The sequence below is a fragment of the Artemia franciscana genome, chromosome 8, assembly GCF_032884065.1.
Source record: "Artemia franciscana chromosome 8, ASM3288406v1, whole genome shotgun sequence".
Classification (NCBI taxonomy): Eukaryota; Metazoa; Arthropoda; class Branchiopoda; order Anostraca; family Artemiidae; genus Artemia; species Artemia franciscana.
Window position 1 is genome coordinate 53,501,022 of NC_088870.1, and position 27,089 is coordinate 53,528,110.

A 27,089-nucleotide genomic window follows, 5' to 3' on the forward strand; every position below is an offset into this window, starting at 1 on the left:
TTTCTTCAAAATCAGCATTAAAATGCAATTCTTTTGATGTAACTATTGGTATCAAAATTCCATTTTTAGAGTTCCAGTTACTATTGAGCGGGGTCATTCCTTACTACAGTTCGTCACCACGAACTGTTTGATGTCGACCGACCAAGCTACTCTTATTTTTAACGTCGCTTATTAACTGTGGGCTGAGTTTGACTGTGGACTGAAAGTTGTGTCAGTATTCTAAGATATCAAGAAGGCCTTTGACTGTGTGAATTATGAAATATAGGTTAAAAAGTTGAAGAATTGTGGTGTTCGGAGTAATTCATTGCAGTAAATATGGTCTTTTATGAATGAACTTTTCACTGGGTTATAATAGGAGGTTTTTGAAGTGACAAAAGCTAAAAATATGACATTTCTTGGAGATCAGTTCTAGCCCCCTGTTGTTTTTTAAACATAATAACAATTTGGACACTTGTCTGGTATGTTGTGGTGTGTTAAGTAATAAAGTTTTTACGCTTAGGGCTATTTTACTAAGCTATGCAAATAATACCCATAATACAGTGGCTTCTGGGAAAGAAAAGAAGCCCTAAATATTATCCTTGGACTGAGCAGATACAGTTAATTGAAAACATCATTTGTGCTAAATCAGTTTGTTTCTTGGAGTTGTGCTGGACGAGTGCCTCAGCCTTTAAAATAATGTCCGTCACATTTCTCCTAAGATTGTTCGAAGCAGAAAAGCATAAGAACGATGAGAAAAGTTAAGCATATTTTCCGAGGTAAATATCGAAGTGACAGTTAATTTCTCTCTTGCACATACACACCTAATGTATTGTACTGCTGTATGGGCTTCCACGCTTATAGGTCTTCTGCATCCATTGAGGGTGCTACAAAATAAAGTTGTTAGAGTGCTCACAGGCTGTAGATAAACGTTCTTCAGTGAGGTCTATCTATTTTGAACTTGGGATATTGCCTGTTTTTGTTAGAAGCGTTTTGATGAAGCATTATAATGCTCTATTTAGCCTAAACTTAAGTAACAAAATAATTTGTTGCGCAAGTGCTTCAGCAGTCTTTTCTTTCTCGGCTTTAAGTGTTCACAAGCATAAGTCAGTTTAGAAATCCTAGAATAGTTACTACAGGATCACGATTTTTATTTGAAGTTTATTTTAATTAATTAAGTAGTTACATCACAATTTTCTGTGCGCAATCTTAGCCCTAGTGCCTGGAATACTTAGCCGCATAATATTGTACAGCAATTAAACCGGAGTGAGTTCCGAACTTTACTGAAAGACCATTGTTTTCTGGTTTATGAGAAGGATGGTTGATAATTTCTCTAGTTTCTTTATGAAATTAATCGAATTACTGAGTTTTTTGGTTTGATGGATTGATGTTGACAGGATCTAAACGGTTTTTTATTTATTTATGTAATCGTTGTTTTGTTTTTAGTAGATAATTGCCGTCTACAATGTCGTTTTAACAATGCTGAAAAAATAGATCTCTCTAAATTTTTAACCGGATGTCTTTTGGAGGATGACAGGCTTGAGGGAAGGGGGCCTGGTTGCCTTCAATCAGCTTTTGACTCTTAAAAGGAACATAGAACTTCTAATAAAATGAGTCAAGACCGATCCAAAACTTATAAGACCACCCTTTTCATAAGAAACTTATATGCCCCGACCATACATTGGAACGCTTGCTCCTAGGCTCTGAGGTGTGTCCACCCTGAAGTCGTTTTAATATTCTCTTTGAACTATTCTGAACAAAACTTCTATCTAACAATTTCGATTAGATGTGTTTGGGGAAAAGAGAGTGTCCGGGAGGTGGAGAGTTAGTTGCCCTCTATCAGGTTTGACTTATAAAGGGAAATAGATTTTTACATTCCCAGTCAAATGAGCATCATCTAAAGTTCAAACGACTTCCCCTTCTATTAAACCTTAAATATCCCTGGACATAGCTTAAAACCCTTACCCTCAAACTTTGGGGCTTGTGTCAACCATAAAGGCCTTGTTGAGTTATCTTTGGACTGTTTTTTGAATAAACGCGTATTTCTAATTTTTTTAAATGCATTTGGGAAAATAAGACGTTAGGGGAGGGGGCTAGTTGCCCTTCAATCCCTTTGACTTTTAAAAAGGCGATTAGAACTTCTGATTTACTATCCATTGAACCCCCTCCAAAGTTTTTTCGACCCCCTTTTACATAATAACCCTACGTGCCCCTGGTCGACCTTGGAACTCTTGCCCAAAGAGTTCAGTAGAAAAGGGTTCGGGGGGGGGGTTTCATCTCAATGAAATAGTTGGTGGGCCTTCCAGATATGCTGAGAAAATGGTTATATCAAGATTTTTATTGAACGTGTTTGGGGGAATGATAAAAGATGGGGGGACAAGTTGCCGTCGAATCACTTTTGACCATTAAAAAGTGCTCTAGAACTTTCAAATTCCAATCGTCTGAGATTCTTTCAAAGCTTGCACGACCGCTCCCCCTATACAAAGTACCCTGGCTTAAAACGACATATGTTAATAATATATTGTATCCACATCTTTCTTTACTTAGGTGGTCCTCTTGCACTGCTTATGACAAGAGGAATTAATGGACATGTAACTTCCCTCGCAAGCCAATTTGGTGTTCAAAATCATCTAATCAAAATTTTTAGATAGTCTTTTTTTTCAACATAAGTTTAACCTAACATTGTACAGAAACCTGAAGATCCAGGGCTGTAAGTTAATTCAATTTGCCTAATACTCATATACATTATTCGTTCTTCGAAGCAGGTTTGACCTTTGGTATTCAAAAGACCTAGTAAAATCAAATAAACCATTCAAAGAATATTGAGGAGAGTGCTAAACTAAATCAACCCGTGTTATGGGAATATAGGTTGTCAAAAGGGCGCAACCCTCAGGAACAACCGGGGAACTTCTGACAAGATGATAAAACTCAAGAAGACTGAGGTTATTAAGTTAAAACTTTAGGAGAATTATAAAGGGGATGATCAGTTGACCAAGAGCATGGTAAAGGGGATGTTGGACTAATCAAAAGGCACTGTGTGCATGTTCACACCATTGTTACGACTTTGGGTGAAACTTTAAGGGAGGATTTAGGGATGTGTTGTAGTGAATGAAAACAAATTTGACGCATTCAGACTTCCGGAAGGATGTGTAGGTAATTTATCAGGAATAGCTTAGAGTCTTCAGCTAAAATTTTTAGGACGTGTTGAGAGGGATGCTGAAATGACCAATCGTCACTCTTTGCATATTGCCAACACTGCTTGTTAAGTGTAGTTGTACTTGTTGAGGCTAAGTGTAGGAAGTTGAAACTTTCAAAGTTGATTTAGGTGGATGTCGAGCTAAACAAACATACACTCTCTACAAACAGCTTATCAAGAGGATATATCGTCAGTTTTTTCAGAAATGTTCCAGGGTAGTAAGTTGAAACTCTCAAAACATGTTAAGCAGGAATTTTAATTAGGCAAAATACAAAATGCATGGACAACTACTAACACTACTGTTACTATTGCTACTACAACTACTATTATAGCTGCTGCTACGACTATGATTGCTACGGATACAACTAGTACTACAGCGGTTCTTGCTGTTACTACCAAAGCAAGGGAAATTACAGAAAAAATTTGAGGAATTTTAAAGAGGATAGGGAAATAAATTAAAACAATCAACGTGGATGCAGGTTATTGAAAGGCCAAAACATATGTTTCACGCACAGCTTAGAGTATTAAGTTGAAACTTTCAGTGCATGTTAAGGGGGATGTTGTATTAATAGAAAGGCTCAATAAGTTTACTGACCCTATTTCTTTTACTACTACTGCTATTATCAAATGGTTTATAGTAACACAGGTGCCGTCCTGGCCGAGTGGGTTGGTGCGCTAGAATCGGGATCCCTTGTCTGAGAGGACGCGGGTTCGAATCCCAGTGTATCCAATTCTTCAGTTTGGGACGGGGGTACTTGGAGAAATCTGGGGAAGGTAAACAGGAAGGGTGTGCGAAAGCACAGGATGGCTGGCCCCCAACCCCCCATTGCACTTCCTAGCTGAAGGGCTAAGAAACGGAGATCAGCACCGCCGGTACGGATTGTAAAGTATCTTTACCTTTACTTTTTACCTTTGTAGTAACAAACTGCAAGTAAGGAGTGACCCGGCTCAATAGTAACCGAAACTCTAAAAAACGGGTTTTGGATGCCAATAGATATATCAAAAGAATTAAACTTTTATGTTGGTTTCAAACATATAAATTTCACTAAGCTTAGTCTCGCCCATCAAAGGCTATAAGCCTGAGACAATTTCCCTTATTTTTTTAAAAAAAGGGGCTTTTCACCCTTAAGAGTCATAGAATCTTCATGAAAACACATCATCATATTCAACTTATCAGAAAACCCTATTCCAGAGATTTAAAGCTTCTATTTGCGAAAATGTGGAATTCTCTTAGTCAGTCTACGATTTGCTAGACTTACTAAGGGAATGGAAGAGAGAATATATATGAGGAAGGATTGTAAGATTAAGGTTTTCGACTCTTTTTTCAATTTGACTTGGTAACATCATAGAGTTCGTGGTAACGAATTGTAAAAAAAATGAGATTTTTTTTTTAGAAGTTATTTAAACTTCTGTACAACACACACAATATCAAAAAGGGGTCAAGCCTAAGACATAAGGTCGATTGACAAAGACCCGGATACGTCTCAATAGTAACTGAAACACTAAATTCGAATTTGATAACAATAGATATATCAAAAGAGCTGGCTGATTATGCTAATTTCAAATATATAAGTTTCTTTAAGTTTTGTATTACCAATCAAAGGCTAATAGCCTTAAGAAGATCTCATGACTTTTCAAAGAAGGGGAAAATACACCTAAAAAGTCATAGAATATAAATTTAAATCACACGATCAGATTCAGCTTATCAGGAAACTTTTTTGCAGAGGTTTCAAGCTTTTATCTGCAAAAATATGTAATTTTGCAGTTTGTGCCAGAAGAAATACTGATGCGTGTTTGTTTGTTTTTTCCCCGCGGGTGACCGTGTCGACTCATTGGTTCTAAAATACCGTGAACAGGCTCATTCAAACGGAGATTAAAAGTTATAGTGCAATTTTTAAGTGACCAAAGAGACTGAAGGGCAACTAGGCCCCCTCTCCCACCCTTTTAACTCCAATATCGTCCGATTAAAATTTTGAAAGAGCCATTTTGTTCATCATAGTTGAAAGCCCCAATAACTATGAATTGGGATATAACATACCCCCCCCCCTACAGTCCTATGGAAAAGATCTCTAAGTTATAAAAGTTGTCCATTGTTTACGCTTAGTATTTGCAATTAGGAAGTTTGCATATATTTTAGGGTGGGAAGACGAATTTACTGCTGGCTCTTTCTCTCCGGGGGAACTTTTCATGAGGAGGGAAGTTTCCTGGGGGTGAACTGGTGAGGGAAATTGCCAGAATTCCTTTTTATATTTCTTGTTTTCTCTTTTCCATCTCAATTTTGCGCGCGGAGATGTTAAGGGTAATTGTCCTCGGCAAATTTTCATCGGGATTGAATTGTCTAGAGGGTATATTTAAGGGGAGGGTATTTATCCGTGAAGGTGGGGTCAAATGTCCTGAGATTATTTTAGAAACGATCAGAAATAAAAAGAAAACAAGTTTTTCAACTGAAAGCAAGGAAAAACATTAAAACTTTAAACGAACAGAACTTATTACGTATATGAAAAGGGTCGCCTCCTCCTTAAAACCTAAATCTTCACGCTAAAGTTCGACTTTGGTCCCAATTCCTTAAGAATAACTCCTGAAACACAGGGGTCGTTTAATTGGAACAATAACAAGTTTTTATCAAAAGTACTAAAAAACTTTAAGAGCGGGATGTTGAGGAGGAGGCAACACCCTTCATGTACGTAATAATTTCTGATTGCTTTGAGTTTTAGTGTTGCTCCTTACTTTCAGTCGAAAAAACTTGTTTTTTTTATATCTATCAAACAGTTCGTGGTAACAAACTGTAGTAAGGAGCGACCCGGCTCAATAGTGACCGAAACTCTAAAAAATTGAAGAATTCCATAAAAAAAAAACTCTAAAAAGAATTTTGAAGCCAATAGTTACATCAAAAGAATCGCATTTTGATGCTGATTTTAAATATATAAGTTTCATCAAGTTTAGTCTTACCAGAAGTTACGATCCTGAGAAAATTTTCCTTATTTTAGAAAATAGGGCGAAACATCCCTCTAAAAGTCATGCAATCTTAACGAAAATCACAGCATCAGATTCAGCGTGTCAGAAAACCACAATGTAGAAGTTTCAAGCTCCTATCTAAAAAAATGTGGAATTTCGCATTTTTTTTGCCAGAACACAGATCACGGATGCGTGTTAATTAATTTTTTTGTTTTTTTTTGTTTTTTTCCCAGGGGTGATCGCATCAATTCAGTGGTCCTAGAATGTCACAAGAGGGCTCATTCTAACGGAACATAAAAGTTCTAGTGCCCTTTTTAAGTGACAAAAAAAATTGGAGGGCACCTAGGCCCCCTCCTACGCTCATTTTTTCCCCAAAGTCACCGGATCAAAATTTTGAGAAAGCCATTTAATTCATTATAGTCAAAAAACCTAATAACTATCTTTTTTGGGACGACTTACTCCCTCACAGTCCCAGTCTTTGATCTATATAGATCTAAACTAGTTCTATTGTTTGGCCAGCTTACAACGTTTTGGATAGTTATTTCATTGCGCAACGATTGACTTTGAATATAGTTGGATTTATCTGGTTTTTGTCGGCCACTAATGACAAAATTTTGAGAAAAGCTCGAAGGCCGGCACGAGGGTAAATAAGACAGGCATATCGAAGGTAAGCTTTTGGCATAATATTTAATACAGTAAGATGAGCGACGAAGGTATAAAACAACTGATAAGGGAGATGCAAAGTCTAAGAGCCTCAGTAAATAAAATAGAGGTTTTGGCTGAGGGAATTGAAGGCCTAAAGACGATTTTTTCGCAATTTTCTTGCAAGGTAGAGGAAAACATCAGAGCAATTAAATCGGAGATAGCTGGACTGGCATTAAGCTGCTCGACTGTTAATGAAGATTTGTGGAAAACCCAGTCCAAGATAGATTTTCTTGAAAAAGAATTGAAGAACATGAATTTGATTATATACAATTTTGACCCAAAACATCGAGGACCCAGTCTAGCGTCAGATATTTTGTCATGCTTAAATGAAATTGTCCCGAATTTGGATCTAGAGAGGCGAGACATAAAGGATATTTTCCGCCTTCGTTCTAAAAATGGCGTGCCCCCTGTTGTCATTAAATTTATTAGCAAGCCTCTAAGAGATTTGGTGTTGAGATCTTCTGGGCTATTTAGCCGTCATAAGTTGAATATCTCCCCTGATTACACGGAAAGAGAGCGTATGGCTCGAGATAAGCTAAAACCACTTCTAGCGGAGGCTAGGTAAAAAAAAAATATGCCTGCTAAATTAAGGGGGGCGAGGCTAATATTACAGGACAAGATCTTGGCGTATGATTTTGAGGGTGAGAAAATAATTGAAGTAAGAGGTCCAAGTGTTAGAGATATGGTCCCGATAGCTCTGGGAAAGTTTCAAGGTCAGAGCCGTCAGTCCCTTGACCATGAGACTTCAACGCGTAGCAGGTCAGCACCTACAGGTAGCTTGCAAGGATATTTTTCAGCCAATGAAAATGAATTCAACGATCCAAACACGGAAATTCGAACCACAACGGCATTTATTACACCGAAAAATACGGTTGCTTTGAATATACCCAGGATGCCTGAACCACAGGCCAAAAGTGACCATGCTAGGATAATAAGTCCAAGTGACGATCAAAATCAGCCTATCAGAAAGTCACGATTAGTGGGAGTGCTTAACCAGGAAGCACCAATTGAGGGCAGTGGTCTTGAGCTGAGGGCAAGAGATGGTGAAAGTGTGTCAATAGAACAGCCAAGTCAAGGGACTATAGTAACTGTTGGTGATGAATAGGAAACGGGGGGGGGCATAGTGAAAATTCTAGGGAAAGGGTAGTACGTATGGTGCATTGGAATATACAAGGGTTTTCATCGACAAAACTAAGTGGTCTGTTGAAGGAAGCGTGTATTGATAATGACAAGAAAGATATAGTTGGACTAGTAGAAACATGGAGTGATGGGAGAAACCCATTAAGTGTTGAAGGGTATAATGTTTTTGAAAGAGTGAGGAATAAATCGAGTAATGGTCGACATTATAGGGGGATGGCGATACTGATCCGGGATGATATATTTGATAGCATCCATAGGCTATTAAGTGCGTCAGAAAATATAGTGTGGTTACAAATGTCCATGTGGGATAAGAGGTATGTTATAGGCTGTGTATATATACCCCCTGAAAATAGTTCTTATATGAATGAATATACATGGAACATATTAATTGAGGAGTATGTTAATTATATTGAGCTGTTTAGTTACCATTTTTTTGTATTACTAGGTGAATTCAACGCCTACACGGGTACGAGTAAGGAGGTTGAAGACAAACAGTTGGATCTTGGCAACCCTTGTTTATTAGGAATGGAGAGTATGGTTGAGTGGTATGGAAGAAATGGGTGCCCGAAAGGTAGGACAAACAAAGATGAAACTAGGAGGAAAAATAGGTGGGGCCATAAGTTGAAAAATTTTTGTAGTGAGGGTAGGTTGATAATTTTGAATGGAAGGGTGGGATAAGATCATGAAAGGGGAGATTTTACTTGCTTTCGTTTGGGGAAGCCTAGCGTGATTGATTATAATATGGTTGATAGGAGGTTATGGGAAATTTGTTTGGATTTTTATGTTATGGATGTTTTAGGATGAGACCATCAGCCAATAGAGGTAGTCATGAAGGCAGGCCAGGCGAAGAAATGGATGAATGAGATGGAGGGTGAGAGATATAGTTGGAAGAATGAGGGAAAGATGGAAAATAAGGGTAGGAAGGCAATGAAGCAGCATATTCGGGTAGATTGTATGGAGGAAAACCGTTTGAAAAAATTCTTGGAAAGTGAACAGATGCAGAAAATGGCAGAGGAATGCATATATATACTGGGATTAAGGAATTTAGAAGAAGCCGTGGAAGAAATATCAGAGGAAGTATATCAGAAATGCAGTGGAATATCAAATAAGAAGGAGATGGTGAGAAATAAAAACAAATTCTTTGATGACGATTGTCGGAGGCTGAAAGTAAACCTTGTTCAACTTCTCAGGAAAGTGAAAGGAGCACTAAATGACCAGGAAATGAATAAACACTTATCGGAGTACCGAACAGAGAGAAAAATCTACGAGAGGCTAATAAAAAAGGGGAGAAAAAACAAGTAGAAGAGATTTGGGCCATATAGATCAGGGAAGAATACTTGTCAAAAGACCCAAAACAGTTTTGGAGTGAAGTAAGGCGGAAATTCAGGGCCAACGACAAACACATACCTCCAGCTGAGTCGTGGAAAACATGCCTGGGGCAGGACACTAGCAAAAGGGAGCAATATTTAGACGGTATAGGGAGTTTAGCAGAGGTGCTACGAGAGCAGAATGGTTTCCCCTTAAGACAACAGGATTATAGTCTATTAGAACCGATCAAGGTAGAGGAAATTTGGGCAAGCCTTAAAGGAATGAATGGATTTTTGGCGCCGGGGGTGGATGGAATACCAGCGAAGATTTGAAAAATAGGGAAAACAGTTCTAGTGCCTGTTTTAGCAGCAGTTTTCAGTTTTGTGACTGAAAAAAGGAAATGGCCTGATCAGTGGAATGTGTCAGTAGGAATACCAATTTTTAAAAAAGGTAACAGGCAGGATCATAGTAATTATAGAATAATTAGTTTAGGAAATGTGATGAGTAAGACTTTCTGCAAGGTTATAGAATCAAGATTAGGGAAGTGGTTGGATGTAAAGGAACTGTTATCTCCTTTTCAGGTAGGGTTTAAAAAAAACCATAGTGCAGTAGATCACATTTTTACTTTGAGAATTTTGGTAGAAAAGTATAAGAAAGGAAAAGGGGGAAGGTTATTTGCAGCTTTATTAGACCTAAAAGGAGCATATGATAATGTGGATAGGAACCTGTTAATGTTAAATCTGTTATCTTTAGGACTGCCTCACTATTTTGTATTGTTGCTGTGCGAAATGTATAAATACGTGAAGTTATTAGTGAGAGTAGCGGGAAAGTGCTCAACTCCAGTGCAATCTTTATTGGGACTAAAGCAGGGGTGTGTGCTGTCACCGAAATGTTTAGCCTTTATTTAAATGATGCCAATGAATTTTTCGTTAAGAACAATGCTCCAATGATATCGATAGATTTGCTTAAAATGTGCTTACTACTATTTCCTGACGACATCGTATTACTGGCTGAAACAAAGGAGAAACTGCAACAATTATTAGAGATTACGGAGGTTTATTTGGAAGAGAAGAAGTTAATCCTGAACACATCGAAGTCAGTGGTGATGGTATTTGGTCGTAAAGCCATGGAAAGTGAAGATGTGAATTTTTTCCTGAAAGGTGAAACTATACCAGTGAATAATGACTTTGTTTATCTTGGGGTAAAGTTTACTAGTAATGGAAAATTCAGTGGGCATCTGGATCTAGCGAATATAAGGGGGAGGTATATTAGCGGTGAAATAGCGAGAAGTAGTCTTAGACGGGTGAGAGATATTAGAGTACGAAAGAGGATTTGGACAAGTAAGATAGCACCGGCGATACATTATGGAGCAGAGATCTGGGGCTATCGGAAAGGTCTGAAAGTTGAGGTGGTTATGATGAGATATTATAAGAGGATGTTAGGACTATGGGATTCGTTTAGTATTTTGGTAATCCAGGGGGATTTAGGGCTAGTATCGCTGCGATCTATGAGGCTAGTGACCATGGTGATATATTGGGTTAGGATACTGCGTATGCAGAGATTTAAGGTAGCAAAGGAAGCATACTTATGCCGCGTTTTATTTGAGACAAGATATTTTCAGTTTGGGCTACCGTTTCCAGTCTTGTTTCGTATAATTCTGTTTTATTTGAGCCTTCGTCTTCTTTCGTTTCGGTACTGCCTTTGACAAATAAAACGCTTGAAAAGAGCTAGGCAGCTTACTGGCAAAAGTTTTCAAAATCCACAAATGCATCTTAGGTTAGGTTAGGTCAAAAAGTGCTTAAATTTGAATTTGCAGTAGAAGCGATTATTATATCTGTAAAGAGCATCGAGTGGTATTTTCACATTATTAAAAGGCATTGAGTGGCATTTTCACATTATTGGTCAGTCAATAATATGAACCGTCATACATTTACCCATCTGGGAATGTTGAAAGTGAAATCTGCCTTGTTTTAGGATGCAAAAAGACACAAAGTATTGTAATTTGTCAAAGCCAAGGGTATACCTTACAGTAGTCACAGAAAAACAGTGCTGTACACATATCTGGAAAAATACATCTACTAGGTAAATATTTTCTGCCGCCATTTTCATGAACAAGGGGTGAAACTATCTGGACGAACAAGTTTCAATTTTTGGAATCTAGTTACGGAAAACGGTACGGTCCCTCACGGGATACTGCAAATAAAACGGCTTTGAGCTTACTAAATACGTAAAAAAAAAGCTATTAAGGAAAAAGGACTGAAACAAGACCAAATAAAACGCGGCATTAGAGGCGTTGAGACAGAATAGTAAAGCAGGGTGGCTGGCGGAGATTAAGGATATCTTAGATAAGTGTGGATTAGAAGAATGGTGGAATGAAGGAAAGGGGATTATGGGTATGGAGGAAATAGTAATAAGGGAGGCACAAGAGAGGTTGAAGAACCAAGAAATACAGATATGGTGGGCAAGCCTGGATCGTTCAGGGTCGTTAAAATTGTATAGACAAATAAAGGGTAGTTGGGGGGAGAAGGTATTTCTGAAGCCTGGGTTAGGTAGAGAGGATTTAAAGTCTTATTTGGATTGGAGGGGAAATGAATTTTTGATTGGGGAGAAAAAAAGTATCAAGGGAGAAAGGGGAGAAGGTAGAATCTATTGCTTGTCCTATGTGTGGATCTCAGGATGGAAGTTTAATACATTTTTTGTGTGAATGTGCCGAATTGAATGACTGGTGGCGAGAGATGTATGGTAAAGAAAGATAGAATATGGATGGTAGATAGAATGAAAGAGACAAATTTCCTGAGTATTAAAAGGATAGCAAGATTTGTAAGGATTGCAGCAGCACATTGGGCGCGTTTTCTTTAAATAGTATTAATTTAATTTAGTTGATTTGTTGTTTGTTTTTTTGTTATGTAAATTTCCTATGGCCCACGGGCTTTTTCTGGAATAAATTATTATTATTATTATTAGTATAGTAATGGTTACTGGGAAGTGTACAGCCGTTTCTTAGTTTGGGGGGGGGGGGAGAAGTTGAGGGGGGATTACTTGGGAGGATCTTTTATTGGAATAATTGGTCATGGGGGAAGAGAATTTCAATGAAGGGGGCGCAGAATTTTCTAGAATTATTTAAAAAACAATGAAAAAAAAAATATCAAAAGTTTTTTCAACTGAAAGTAAGGAGCAGCATTAAAACTCAAAACGAACAGAAATTATTGCGCAAATGAGGGGTTCACCTCCTCGTAATACCTCGCTCTTTACGCAAAAGCATTTTAAGTAATTTCAACTATTTATTTTACGACCTTTGTGATGGGGTCATTCTTAAGGAACTGGGACACATTATAAGCTTTAGTGTAAAGAGCGAGGTATTGACGAGGGGGTGAACCGCCTCATATACTTAGTAAACATACGAATATAGAAGTTCGTTACGTAAGTTAATTTGTAAGTTACGTATATGTTTTACTAATGAAAACGTTCATAAAAAAATTAAAAGTGCTAGTTGCCTTTTTAAGTAATCACAAAATCGGAGGACAACGAGGCCTCCTCCCTCGCTCCTTTTTCTCAAAATCTTCCGATTAAAACTATGCGAAAGCCATTTAGCCAAAAAAAAAAAAATGAAAATTTCGTTTTAATTATTTATGGGCAGAGAACCAAAATCAAAACATGCATTGATTCAAAAACGTTCAGAAATTAAATAAAAAAACAAGTTTTTTCACTGAAAGTAAGGAGCAACACTAAAACTTTAAACACACAGAAATTACTCCGTATGTGAAAGGGGCTTTTCCTCCTCAGTGCCCCGCTCTTTACGCTAAGGTTTTTTACTGTTTTAAAAAGTAAAGTTAAGAGAAAGAGTCAAACTTTAGCTTAAAGAGCGGGTTGTTGAGGAGGAATTTATGGAGTAATTTCTGTTCATTTTAAGTTTTAGTATCGCTCCTTACTTTCAGTTCAAAAACTTTTTATTTTTATTTTTATTTAATTTACTATTAAGGGTTCTAAGTAGACATTTTCAGATAATTTTCGGGAATATGATAAATGAAATTAAAACAATGTTAAATTAAGTAAAATTAAAATTATGTTCTTTTTATAAGGGCCCAGGAGGTGGGAGGGGCAGCTCCACTCATTTAAATTTCTAATGGTTTTCACTTTGACTTGTATTTACTACAGTTTAATGTAGCCCTTTACTTTTTTTTAAACACTTATATTGCATTAAATGTTTTTTACTCTAATAGACTAAAATAGGTGACCTAAGAAATAAAGAAGACCAAGCTGTTCCTGCACTACTTACGTTCTTGCTATTCATATGGTAAAAATAAAGAGATGCGGGTGTAACATTAAATTCCAATAAATCATTTTGCAAATGTTCTTCTTGTTCTTGATTCCCAGGAGGATTCATTGAAGGAGGTAACCTGTAACATTTAATGTTATTAGGACGATCTTCAAAATGAATAATATAATCTTCTAGACTGTTTGTCAGTATAATTAATTTCAGAAAAAAGAAAGCTTTACATATTTCTTTTAAAGTGTTTCAAATGGAATAATGTCCTATAGTTTTGATTTTAAAATTTTCCTTTAAAAAGGTCACAAAAAATTATATGACCGTGAAAATTTATTGAATAACCTGTGATTGAGTAAGCGAGGGTCAAAAGAAACGGAAACTAGATATCTAATGTCCATCAGGTTTTGAAACAACAGCAGCCAACGCCATATCCAGGGGGTAATAGGAGGTTTGACCCCCACCCCTCTGATATATTTGTCCAACTTGTTAAAAGCAACGAAGACCACGCTGCCTTTCCATATTAAACAAAAACAACTTACGAAGAAGATATATTTTTTTTTTGAATTCCAGGTAGTGGAATTCAATGTAGTGGATATTTCGGCAATATGTCCAAGGGGCACCTTCAGCAAAACACCAGGAAATATATATATATATATATATATATATATATATATATATATATATATATATATATATATATATATATATATATATATATATATACACTCAAATATCACATATTCTGTGTTTTTCTCACAATTACTTCGTTATGCAAGGATTTGTAGTAATTATATTGATTTTAAAAATAGATGTAAAATCTTAAGCCAAAAATTGATATCAAGAGGTTTTTCTGCAAATAAATTAACTTGGCAATTTAAAAAATTTAGTTTTCATTATAACGAACTTTTAAATAAATATCAAAAGAATTATCTGGAAATACTTAAAGAAATTTTCAACTAAGTTCGATAAATGATGATGTAGAGCCATTTATTTTGAATTGTGTTTCTAATAGAGCGGATTTTTTTTTAAAAATAGCCACATGGTAAAGATGAATTCTATAATTGTTTAGTTCATTGATTTTTTTTTTGCAATATGTTAATATTTGTGATTTGGTAAATTTTATCATATTTAGTTTGCCTATTGTTGCTAAAAAGAGGGATATATTAACAGGATAAGCTTGTTTTGGTGTTACTTGGTTGTTTTAAATTTGCTGTTTTTTTCAAAGGCATGTATTTTGGGGGTGATACCCGACACGGGGATGCCATGGATATTCTGTGGTAGCCACAACACTTGGCTGGGTAGAGAATTTAAAGTGGCGAAACCCTATAGGCCAGTGTATTCTCCTGATGAGCCCTTGTGTTGGGTTGTTGCCTCTGAATTATTTGTCTTTATTATTTTTTCTATTGTTTGGTAAATGACGACTTATACTTATTGACGACATGACTGCCTGTCCATGGATTATTCTTTATGGTTGATTGTGTTTGGCTATGCTGTTTGACCTATGTGATTGTATGGGTGAGTAGGGTTAAGGCCTCATTCAAGTGCTGGTCTATATTAATCACTAATTTAGGAAAACAGTCTTCCTTTTCTCCTTCTGTCTCTTTTTTTTATGTGTTTGTGCTGTTGCATTGGTGATTTCTCTTTTCATGATATATATATATATATATATATATATATATATATATATATATATATATATATATATATATATATATGTATATTATATATATATATATATATATATATATATATATATATATATATATATATATATATATATATATATATATATATATATATATATATATATATATATATATATTCTGGTATTGTGCTGAGGACGACCCCTTGACATAGGGCAAAAATTTTCCACTGAATTGAATTCCACTGTCTTGAAAAAAAAGTGTCCCTATTGTTTCCACGTTGTTCTGTTTTAACTTGTAAAAACGTAACAAAAGTGGATACAATCAAATTTTTGATGCATTTTTCAAAGTTTTTTGCAACTCCTACCCATAAAAATCCTTTCGTAGTCCTTCCGATCCTCCCCCCCTCTCCAAAAAAATCTTCGATCCGACCTTGACTTTGACACGTGGCCATTGCTAGGGAGAAAACTCGTCTCTATATCTCACAGGTACTGGTTTTCTGCTTCTATGTCATGTTTGCAAATGCGTTTTGATTGTTCTAAACAATTATTTGTAAGATCAACGTGTTATTAAGAACTCTGGATATGAGTTATTTGTTTACGAAGTGATCATGAAACTTTGTATGTGCATTGTTCTTGTTTTTACCCGTACTCAGGCTGACAAAATTTACCACCGTTACTGAATATTTGTGAAAATTTTATTGCACTATCACAACTTTAAAAAATTTATATGTCCAAAAAACAATTTATACAAATAAAATCCCAGATATTTGCAAGAAATCCAAAATTCTGCTTAAGTTGTCTGAAAGATTAAACAAAGTCCTGTGAGTATTAGAAGAAAGTTGATTTCTAACAAATTCATCTTTAAAGCTAAGGTATTTAACCCAGAAATATATTAGAGAATTTCGAGAAAATATATTAGAAAAAACGTTTTATATACAAATTTATTTCAGGAGAACTGATGTAATCTTAGTTATATGAAAGATTAGGGCCTTTCCATCCAATCTTTCAAACACACTCAACTGCATTGAAAAATATTTCTAGACACTCGCAGTAATTTTGCAAACATTAAAATTCCTGTCACCCATTATATTTTACATAGTATTAATCAGTTAAACTATAAGGCCAGGCTAAAAATTTCAGAGGAAAACCCTGAAAACTGGGATTTTTACCCTTGAAACTATGAGTTTACCATACAAGAAATGGTAGTACATTTATAAAATCAAACATTTATAAAATTAAAACTACAGAATGGAAAAAGCCTAAATTCAGGAGGAAAACCCTAGAATATATTTCTTAAAGTATTGTTCATTTTTCGATACAGAAGACAAGTCTCAATTTCCACAGCACTAAACATCTCAACTTTCTCAAAATCAGGATTCTAGTGTTATTCCACAAAAATAATGACAAAAATTAAAAAATGCAAATATTTACAATAATGTAAAAATTTCTATGAGTTATCAAGTTAGGCTCAGAAGTTAAGGCACTTTACTCACTTACTACAATTATCAATAATAACTAGGTTTCTGAGGCCAACACGACTATGTTTACAACTTTTACATCCTAATCTATTTAAAGGCTCTCTCTTTACGCCCTCCCAGGAACTTCTAACCTATGTTTGAGCGATCGTTCTTGAAAAACGGGACGAAAATTCTGGGTTTAGCGTAAAGGACTAACTTAGAGGCCGGTTCATTCCGGCCTCTGAATAATGGACAATCTTTTTTTCGTTTCAGGTCTTACTTATTTCGAATTTTTGTCCGAAGTTCTAACTTAGGTTTGAGTGGCTGTTCTTGAAAAACGGAATAAAAAGTCAGGCTTTAGCGTAAAGGACTAACTTTGATGCCAGTTTAGCCCCATCTTATATAAAGTCCCATCTTTTTTATATTAATTATACAACATATTATATAGTTTATCACAAAATCGAAAAAAAAAAATCAATTTCTGATTTTCTCAAATCATACTGGAAAACTCCTTCAATGGAAACTTTTCTCTGGAGATATATTGCCCAAAATAAATCCCCACACAAGCTGAAACGTCCCCTGAACAATTCCCTCTCCAAGAAATCCCCTTTCCAGAGAATCCTACCCTTGATCCCTCCTCGACAGATCTTGCTTGGAAATTTGTCTCCCCGTGTGAAGTCAAACAGTCAAAAAGAAAATAAGACAGATAAAAGGAATGGCTCTCATAAGTTTCAGAAAATACTCTTACTCCCTCTTCGACATATCTTCCCCAGAAAACTCCATCTCCATAAATCCTCCCAAGAACATCTTCATTACGTTAAGTTTCAACTAAAATATCCCTCTCTCCGTCCACTATCCCCCTAATACAAGATCCCCACCGAGAAAATTTCCTAAAAACAGTCCCCCTCGGAAAATTCTCTGCATATGCAAAATTAGGCAGTCACAGAAGAAATGACACAAACAAAAATAATTCCGTATCTGTATTATGGAAAAAAAAATCTGAAAATTTACCTCCCCTCCTGAAAAATACGCATTGATAAAATTCTTCCCTTCCTCCACAGAAAATAATCCCAGGAAAATTTCCCCAAGACAGATTTTCTTTGCCTCCTCTCAAAGGAGTCCAATCCTAATTTTGGAATAGCCATCTTGAGCAAGTAAGTCGAAAGGTCAAATAACTCCACCTCCAGGAATGAAACAAACCCGAGACCCTAAGGCAAATATTAGAAGTTACGACTGCTAGAACTATAAAACAGCCAAAACCTTAACACTTTAGCATCTGAAGGGGGACTAATGCTACTGATTAATCTATTATCGGAGGAAGAGCTTGAATCTTCAGAGGCCAGAAAATCAGAATAAAATTCCCGAAGGACTTTGGATGCCACATCATTCTTAGCTTCCATTTTTGATGCACCTGCAACAAGAAAATGAATTATAGCTGTTTCTTTCATGTAACTGCCTTTATTCGATTGGCATGATTCAATCCCAGAACAATATGGTCCATCCTGATTCAAAGATAGTGTGAGGCTACAAGAACCTAAATTTTACATACTTATTCATTTGGAAATAATAAATTACAAAATAACAGTTTAAGAAAGTATTCAAAAGTCTTCTTTTGACATATATCCTAGAAGAACTTTATAAACTTCACTTTGAAATGACAAGTGGCAGCCAGGATTCCCGTGGCTTTAAAATTTTAAAGTTTCAAATTACCTATTCTGATTAACTATTTATTTTTTTATTATTATTAAATCCGCAATCAGAAAAAATTAAAAAGAAAATTAAGTAAAATCAATTCTTTACTTAACTTTTTTCATCAAAACCCTTAATAATATAATTTTCCTATTTTCAAACTTTTTACAAAAGACCATAAAAATTGTCATTAGTTTCTTATTTTTCTTTTGTTTATTATCCTTATTTTTACATTCTACTATATTTTAATTATTTTCAAACTTCACAGTCAAGGATTTATATGATTACATTTTTTTTATTATCATGTACTTTTTGTTATGAATGTGTGACTCTAGGGCTTTTGAAATAAAAATATGCTTCTAAAGACTAAAAAATTCGAAAAAATATCAATCCTCAATATCTAAAGTGACAACCTAGTTAATTAAAAACTTACAAAAACATTATGTATCTTGAAGAAACGGTAAACATTGAAATGTTATTTTCAATGATAAATACCTCTAATTGTAAAAATGCAGTCTTTGTTACTATCAGATACCAATCTGTATAAAAGGAAAATGATGAAAAAATCAGCCAAAATTGAGCTGAAAATATATGGCACTCAACAACTTAGAAGGATTCAGGCTTAATTTTAAGGTGAAGCCAATTTCAATAATCAGTAGATTGTTATTATGTCAGTTTCGTAAACTGTTATTGAGCAGTTCGAAGACTAGGTATCTAGGAAAAAAGTAATTAGTAAATATAATTCAAGAAATTAGTTTTGTTTATCAATTCTCATACTACAACATGTCAACATTAAAAAAAAAAAAAAATCTGCCATAATAACTACATAATCTTAAGAGAAGCAAATGAAATTTAAAAAGTAGTTAAAAGTGAATACAAAGAGGATACCAATAAAAAAATATTTACTCTTGTAAATTAGTACCAAAAAAAGGTTATGAATCCTGCTGATGAGAGGTATTACCCTCATCGTCTATTACTCCTAAATACAACAGTACTGAATACAAAGCTGAACCAACACCAAAAAGACAATTTGACTTCTTTTTAGTCTTTTCTATCCGTTTTTGAAACATCTGCTATATTTTTTTTTTAGCATATAGGAAACCCGAGTAATAATATTAACGATATTAATAATGATAATAATTATAGTAATAATAATAATATAGTAATGTTGCTCCTTACAGGGAAATATTTGAAAAGCCTATTATTGATGTTTCTACAGCCAAATATGAATATACAGAAATTAGAGAAAACAATGTGAATGTATCTAAATAATTAAATTATAATTTCATTTCAAAAGAGGTGAAATCTTGGATTCTTCCAAGTGATAGTTACCTTCATGTAAAAGTGAAAATAATACGATGGGATGGATTAAATATGCAAAATAATGAAGAAGCTACTTTAAAGAATAATGTATTTAAGTTGTTTAGAAATAATGAATATATTCTGAGTGGGAAATGTATTGCAAGTATTGATTATTTAGGTTTAACGACTACAGTTAAAATTTTATTGGAATTTTCAGATGACTGTAGTCGAAGCGCAACTGCTAGTATTTTTTGTTATGAAGATGAAACCCAATATAATGATTCTTTTAAGGGAAGTATCGTAATTATCGAGGCATTAGTCTGGTCTCTATAAGTAGCAAATTACTTAGTAATATGATACATTTTAGGCAGAGGGATGCTGTAGGCAAGTTTCAAGAGAAGAACTGTGTGGTTTTAGAAAAGGTAGAGGATATGTTAACCAAATTTTCACGCTATAGTTAATAATTGAGAAGTGTCTTGGTTGTCAAACACATTTAGTCCTCAGTTTTATCAATTCTGAGCAAGCGTTTGATTTATGTGATAGAAGAGTCTTTGCAAATATTTTATCCTTCCCTATATCGTATACCAGAAAACTACATTAAAGTGATTAGTGCTATGTACGTGAATAATACTGCTCCGGTAAAGGTGGGTAATGAGGTTAGCACCTGGTTCTGTATTAAATCAGGAGTTAGGTGGGGTTTTTCTCTATACCCATTATATGGATCATTTTGAAGGAATTTGTCTTAAGGATCACAAGAAAGGTTTGAAGATTAGTGTTAAGAAGACTAAGTCACTAAGGCTAGGAGTAAGTGAAGATGAAAAGAAGACCTTGGATAACGAAAATATTGATCACGTGGACAGCTTCACTTGCCTTGGTAGTATTATAGGTAAAGGCAGCGAGAGCAGTAAAGATTTTAAAAGTAAAATATACCCAAGGCCCAGGTTGTTTTTCCACAGTTAAAAAGTTTGGAAGAATAGGAAGATAAGTATGTAAACCAAAATTAAAATATTGGCAATAACAGTGGTCCAATATGGTTTTTGAAGCTTTGGCGCTCAAAAAAGCGGATGAACATTTGCTAGATGTTTTCAAGAGAAATTGTATATGGATTATTCTGGGTACGGGGCTTACTTACTGCAATTCAAACAGTAGGCTATAAGAAAAATGTGGTTCAATCCCGTTTTCTAGGACTATAATGAAAGAAAGGTTGAAATGGCTAGGACAAGCTCTAAGGATGGAGGATGACAGATTCCCGAATATTGTCCGTTTCGGTCAACCTTATAGGGCTAAACATAAAGCAGGTCGTCCTTGTATGGGGTGGGAGGAAGCCATAGCAAAAGATTTCATGGGAACTTGCTGTGAGGGTTTAAAGAGGGAGGCTTTGGATAGATTTGAATGGAGGAGGAGCGTGCGTAGCAGTTTTGGCCTCAGTCGGCATCACCAAGCCTCTACATATATATATATATATATATATATAAATATAAATATATATATATATATATATATATATATATATATATATATATATATATATATATATATATATATATATATATATATATATATATATATATATATATATATATATATATATATATATATATATATATCCAAATCTATTCAACCTCTTTAAACCCTCGCAGCAAGTTCCCATTTCTTTGAAATATTTTGTTATGGATTCAATGATAAGAAAATATTTATTATTAGATTCAATGATTGTAGGGGAGGGACTTAAACTACATCCACGATGATGCTCTTGTTGACACCCTCAGAGACAATCGAAGATCCACCTCCACTATTTGAAAATGTTTTAAATTTTATTTAATAATTTCTTCTGTATATAAATATTAGTGAATCAAGTTCTTGCTCCTCACTGGGAAATATTTGAAAAGCCTATTATTGATTATTCTACAACCAAATATGAATATACAGAAACTAGAGAAAACAATATGAATTTATCTCAACAACTAAATTATGATTTCTTTTTAAAGATGTGGAATCTTAGATCCTTACAAGTGATAGCTACATTTATTCATAAGCGAAAATAACACGATGGGATGGATCAAATATGCAAAATAATGAAGAAGCTACTTTAACAAATAATGGATTTAATTTGTTCAGAAGTGCCGAATATTTTATCAGTAGAAAATGTATTGAAAGTATTGATTATGTAGGTATAACAACTACAGTTAAAAGTCTATTATAATTTTCAGATGACTACAGTCGAAGCGCAGCTACTAATATATTTTGGTGTAAAGATAAAATCAATCCGATGATTCTTTTAAAGCAGAAAATGAGTTTGATAGCACTTTTTCACTTACTGCTGGGGGTGGTGGAACCATTACAACAAAACGAAATAACACTTTTAATAGTGGTTCATTTAAAAGATCTAAAAAAACAAAAGAAAGTCACGTGGTTATTTATCTATTTACCATTATCAAGATTATCTGGATTTCGTCAAGATACTGATCGTGTTTTTAGAGGCTTTGCACATCAAATTATTTTAAAAAGAAACGATTTTTCTAATATGATTATAAAATCTGGAGCTCAAAATTTTAAATTAGATGTAATGCATACATTTATCAAGGATGTTTCCAGTATCACATCCCAGTTTACCCATAGTGACTCAATTAAAAGCCAGATTAACGAAGAAGGCGGAACAATTTAAGGGTGGAATAGGAAAGGGCAGCTCACTTGGATTAAGATGGGAAGTTTGTAATACCTATAAAAGTGATAATAAAAAGAATATAGAATTAACTAATGGGTAGTCAGTCAGTGAACGCTATAATACAAATAAAATTGTTGTTGAGTTACAGAAATTTTGAAAAAGATAATAGTTATAGGCAAAACAGTATGGTATTTGACCATACAAAAAACTAATTGAATTGAAGTGAGAGTAAATAGGCATAAATATTCATAAAAAGATTTCAAATGTGAATTCACTGATGCCGATGAAGAATATTATAAAGCCTATCAACAATTTTTGCAGTTAGGATATAAACATAAAAATGTTGATAGTGGAACAATTGCAAGTTACAATGATTTCAAAACAGTATATTCTTTATTTTGTTTTGATGTTCCAAAGCATAAATCGAATAATTATTGAAGTGGATCAAGTGCTGATATAGATATTAAACTTTTATTAGATCAAGTACCTGCTAATCCATGTAACATTTACTGCGTTATATTTTCAGAAAGAAAAGCAATCATGGAAGCCATTGATAGGAAATTATATGTTAGTGTTTAAATTATTTTGATTTGGAAATTTTTTTGATTAGACAATCACCAAAAAAATGGAGAAACTTTTAAGCAAATTGAAATTTTTAAATGAATATAATCGAACTATTAGGAAAGAAGATTTAGACACTGGAATGGAATAAACGATTACAGGAATGAAATTTTTAAAAACTAAATTTGGAAATAAACTCGTTATAACTATTCATTTTAAAGGTGAAATGGTTAATCTATTGGCCCCTAAGCGTTTTGATTCTAAAGTAGCTGATCTTGATAAGAAATTTAAAGAATTAGATAAAGATATGTTTTTAAATCTATTGAAAGAAAAAATAAAGACAAAATAAATTATTTAGATATTGAACTATCCACTAAATAATAAATTATTACATTTTAGCCGTAGTAAAGGAAAATTGGAATATAATTGAACCATCATTTTACAAGACCTATTACGATCTTAAAGCTTAGGATGGGAAATTTGGGAAATTATAAGAATGTCGGAAATTGTAGTTTTAAATTGCGTGAATTCAATTGAGGGGTAAATTGATGGGTGGATCTAGAGCCCGTATTCACATTGCAAAAAGTATAAAAATATGACTAAATTTGATTTCCAAGGACCTGTTTTCATATATATATATATATATATATATATATATATATATATATATATATATATATATATATATATATATATATATATATATATATATATATATATATATATATATATATATATATATATATATATATATATATATATATATATATATATATATATATATATATATATATATATATATATATATATATATATATATATATATATATATATATATATATATATATATATATGTTTTCCTATATATTTCTTTTGTATCTACATTTTCTACTTAGGTTTGGTCCGTAATTATTTTTATAAAGCATTATCAAAACAAATATCTAGCAAGATTATCAAAACAACATGTCTAGCCACAGTTCCTTTTCTATACAGAAATGCCTGCTCAACACTGAAAGATATATGGTAGTGAAAATGTAATATATTATATTCTGTTTCTTTTTTATTTTAAAAAGTTACCCATGCCAGTGAAAGTTTTTCCGTCTTTTGTGACATCACAGATGTGTCCTTTTCCCATTAACGCTCCCGTGAATGATGATTCATAAAATGTAAATGTCAATGTGGAGTCAACCGCATAGAGACGATCAGCAGGGGATGAACAAAAATTCGGATAATTTAAAATTTGAATAATTCCAGGCTGTCGCTTGTATGAACATAAATTAGAATAAAAGACTCGAAGAACCTTTGATGCCACATCATCCTTAGCTTCCTTATTTGATGTGCCTGCAAAAAAGTCCAAATTATGCCATTTTCTTTCATGGAACTACCTTTATTCGATTGTTTTGCTCCTATTCCTATTCCAATCGACACGGTCCATCCTAATTCAAATACTGTGGAAGCCACATGAAATAATATTTGATATACTTGTTCATTCAAATAAAAAGCATTCAAAAGTCTTTTCTTAGCATATTTTTAAGAAGAAATTAATATAATTTACCTTCAATTGGCATGGGACATTCAAAACTCCCAAGGCTTTACCCTCCTTTTAAACAGAGTTTAGTTTCTACTATATATTTGCCAAAATTTCAAATTATTGTATTTCACATGTTTTTTATCTATTTGATTTCTACTCAGATTAGAAATAACAAAAGATTAGGTGAAATCAACTTATTACTTAGCTTTTTTCATCGAGACCATTTATCATATGATTTTCTCTTCTAAAACACTTACTTAAGACGTTAAAAATTGTAATTGACTTTCTGTTTTTATTTTGTTTAGTTTGATATTCTATTATATATTAATTGTATCGGAATATTTTTATTCTATGATAAATATGATTTAGATATTCCTTATTTTCATAGAATTTCTATAATGAGAGCCTTAACTATTGAACTTTCAAAATCAAAATGTGCTTCAATAGACTAGAAAATCAAGAAAAAAACCCTTAAGTTAGAACCTAGTCGAGTGAAAACTTACGTAAACCTTTGTAACTTGAAGAACTGGGGAAAATCGGAACATTTTTTTGTCAATGATAAAGACCTCCAAAGGTAGTTATGCAGTTTTTGGTAGCAATAGAAAAGTCTTAAGAGAAAAGGGTAAAGAGTAGGGGTAAAAATCAGCTGCATTCGAGGTAAAATGTACATATCGTCAGAAATCACCATATATGGACAAACATTTTTAAGATGTTTTACAGGGAAATCGTGAACGGATTGTTTTGGGTACCTGGCTGACTGACCGTATCAGTAGGCTCTACGAAAAGTTTGGTTCAATTCCGCTTTGTAGGGCTGTTATAAGAAAAAGGTTGAGATCGCTAGAGCAGGTTCTTCGGATGACAGATTGCTGAAGATTGTTCTTTTTTTTACCAAATGTGTAGAGCTAAAACGAAAGCAGGTTGTCCACGGATAAGGTTGGAGCAAGTCGTACAGAAGGAAATAAGTGAAATGGAAACCTCCTGGGAAGGTATAAAGATTTATCAATAGATTAGAATGGGAGAGGAGCGTTAGCAGCTGCATTCACCTCAGGGGGATTGGTGCTGCGTTGAGTCATAACTAGTAGCGGTAATGGTGTCAATAAACACATGTAGCCAGAGTATCAAAATAACATGTCTAGCGAGAGTTTTTTTTATTAGGATAGAATGGCTGCCGGACGTGGAGCAATATATGGTAATCAATCTAGACAATATATATTCTTTTTTACTATTTTAAAAAGTTACCCATGCCAGTGAAAGTTTTTCCGTCTTTTGTGACTTCACATTTGTGAAGATAGTGTCCCTTTGGTGTTCCCAACGGTAATGCAGAAGATTTGAATCTTAATTTGGAGTCAATCTCATAAAGACAACCAGCAGGGGATGATGAGTCTGTTGGAAGCTCAAATACGAGTGATGGGAACATTGAGAATCGGTCGTCCATAGTTTGAATAATTCAAGGTGGTCACTGAGATAAACTTGAATCTTTAGAATCTGGAAATAAAGAATAAAAGGATTGAAAGACCTAGGATGCCATATCATGCTTAGCTCCCATTTTTGAGGCACCTGCAAAAAAAAACAAGCTATAGTAATCTCTGTCGTATATCTGTCTTTATTGGATTGGTATGATCCAATCAAGGTATGATCCTTTATTGGATTAAATGAGAGGCTACATAAATTAAATCTCACATACTTATTCATTCAGATATAACAACTTATGAAATTATAGTCTTTTTTAAGAAAGTATTCAAAATTTGTTTTAAACGTACATCCTCTAAGGACTCTGGGATTTATCTTTAAATCACAAGTGGCAGCCAGAACTCCCATATTTTTACCTTCCTTTTGAAAAGAGTATCTAATTTTAATTATTTATTGGTCGAAATATATCATTATCAAATTAAATATTTTTTATTATCTAAATTCTTATGAAATCAGAACAAATTCAAGAATAAAATTCAGTAAAATCAACTCTTTGTTTAGATTTTTTTTTTTTTTGCCAAGATCATTAATCATTTAATTTTCCTTATCAAACAGTTTGCAAAAGACATTACGCACTGTCATTCACTTTCTATCTAAACTTTTGTTATTTTAATATTCTACAATCTATTAATTGTTTTTGGAATTCACAGTCTACGATTAACTGATCCCCGTCATTGCTTTTCTTGGAGCCAAAATAATTTCAATGATTTAAAGAGTATGAAAATCGGAACTCTGAATGTTAAGACCTTAAAAATGACATCAACATTTTGACTGACTAATTTAAACAATTCGAACTGGACTTACTATGAGTTTTAGAAACTCATATCCCAGGGGTAGGAAGCATGAAAATAGGTAATATAGAATTTGTTTACTCAGAAGGGAAGGACGGGGTACAGTGACAGGAAGTAGGGCTCATAATGAATAAGGCTGCTGCTAAGTCTTTTTTAGGCTGGGAAGGTATTAGTGATATGATAACTAATATGATATGATATGATATGACTAAAAAGTCAGGGTAGTAGTTGAAGTAACATGTGCCCCCCTTGTAGAACCGACTGACGGAGATACAAGTGACTCAGATAAATGTTACTTACAGCTACAGGATAAAATAGTCAGGGTTCCAGGTAGAAATAAGATATTTTCATTGGAAATTTTAACACCCAGATCGGTTGAAATAGGGATAGACGGTTTCCTAACCTATGCAAATTCGGTATAGGAAAAGAAA

General features: G+C 34.0%; 1 protein-coding gene across 3 annotated transcripts in view; it reads right to left on the reverse strand.

Annotated features, from left to right (window-relative positions):
- Positions 1-27,089, reverse strand: part of LOC136030565 (caspase b-like) — a 71,556-nt gene that overhangs the window by 37,713 nt on the left and 6,754 nt on the right. For 2 of the 3 annotated variants that reach the window (XM_065709629.1, XM_065709631.1), the window contains exons 2-5: positions 25,637-25,882; positions 23,944-24,207; positions 17,910-18,060; positions 13,557-13,677 (exon numbers count right to left, since the gene is read on the reverse strand). In XM_065709629.1, coding sequence (XP_065565701.1) covers positions 13,557-13,677; positions 17,910-18,060; positions 23,944-24,207; positions 25,637-25,832 — 732 coding nt within the window. In that variant the 5' untranslated portion in view covers positions 25,833-25,882. The remainder of the gene's footprint in view (positions 1-13,556; positions 13,678-17,909; positions 18,061-23,943; positions 24,208-25,636; positions 25,883-27,089) is intronic. The other variant, XM_065709632.1, reaches the window with a different exon arrangement.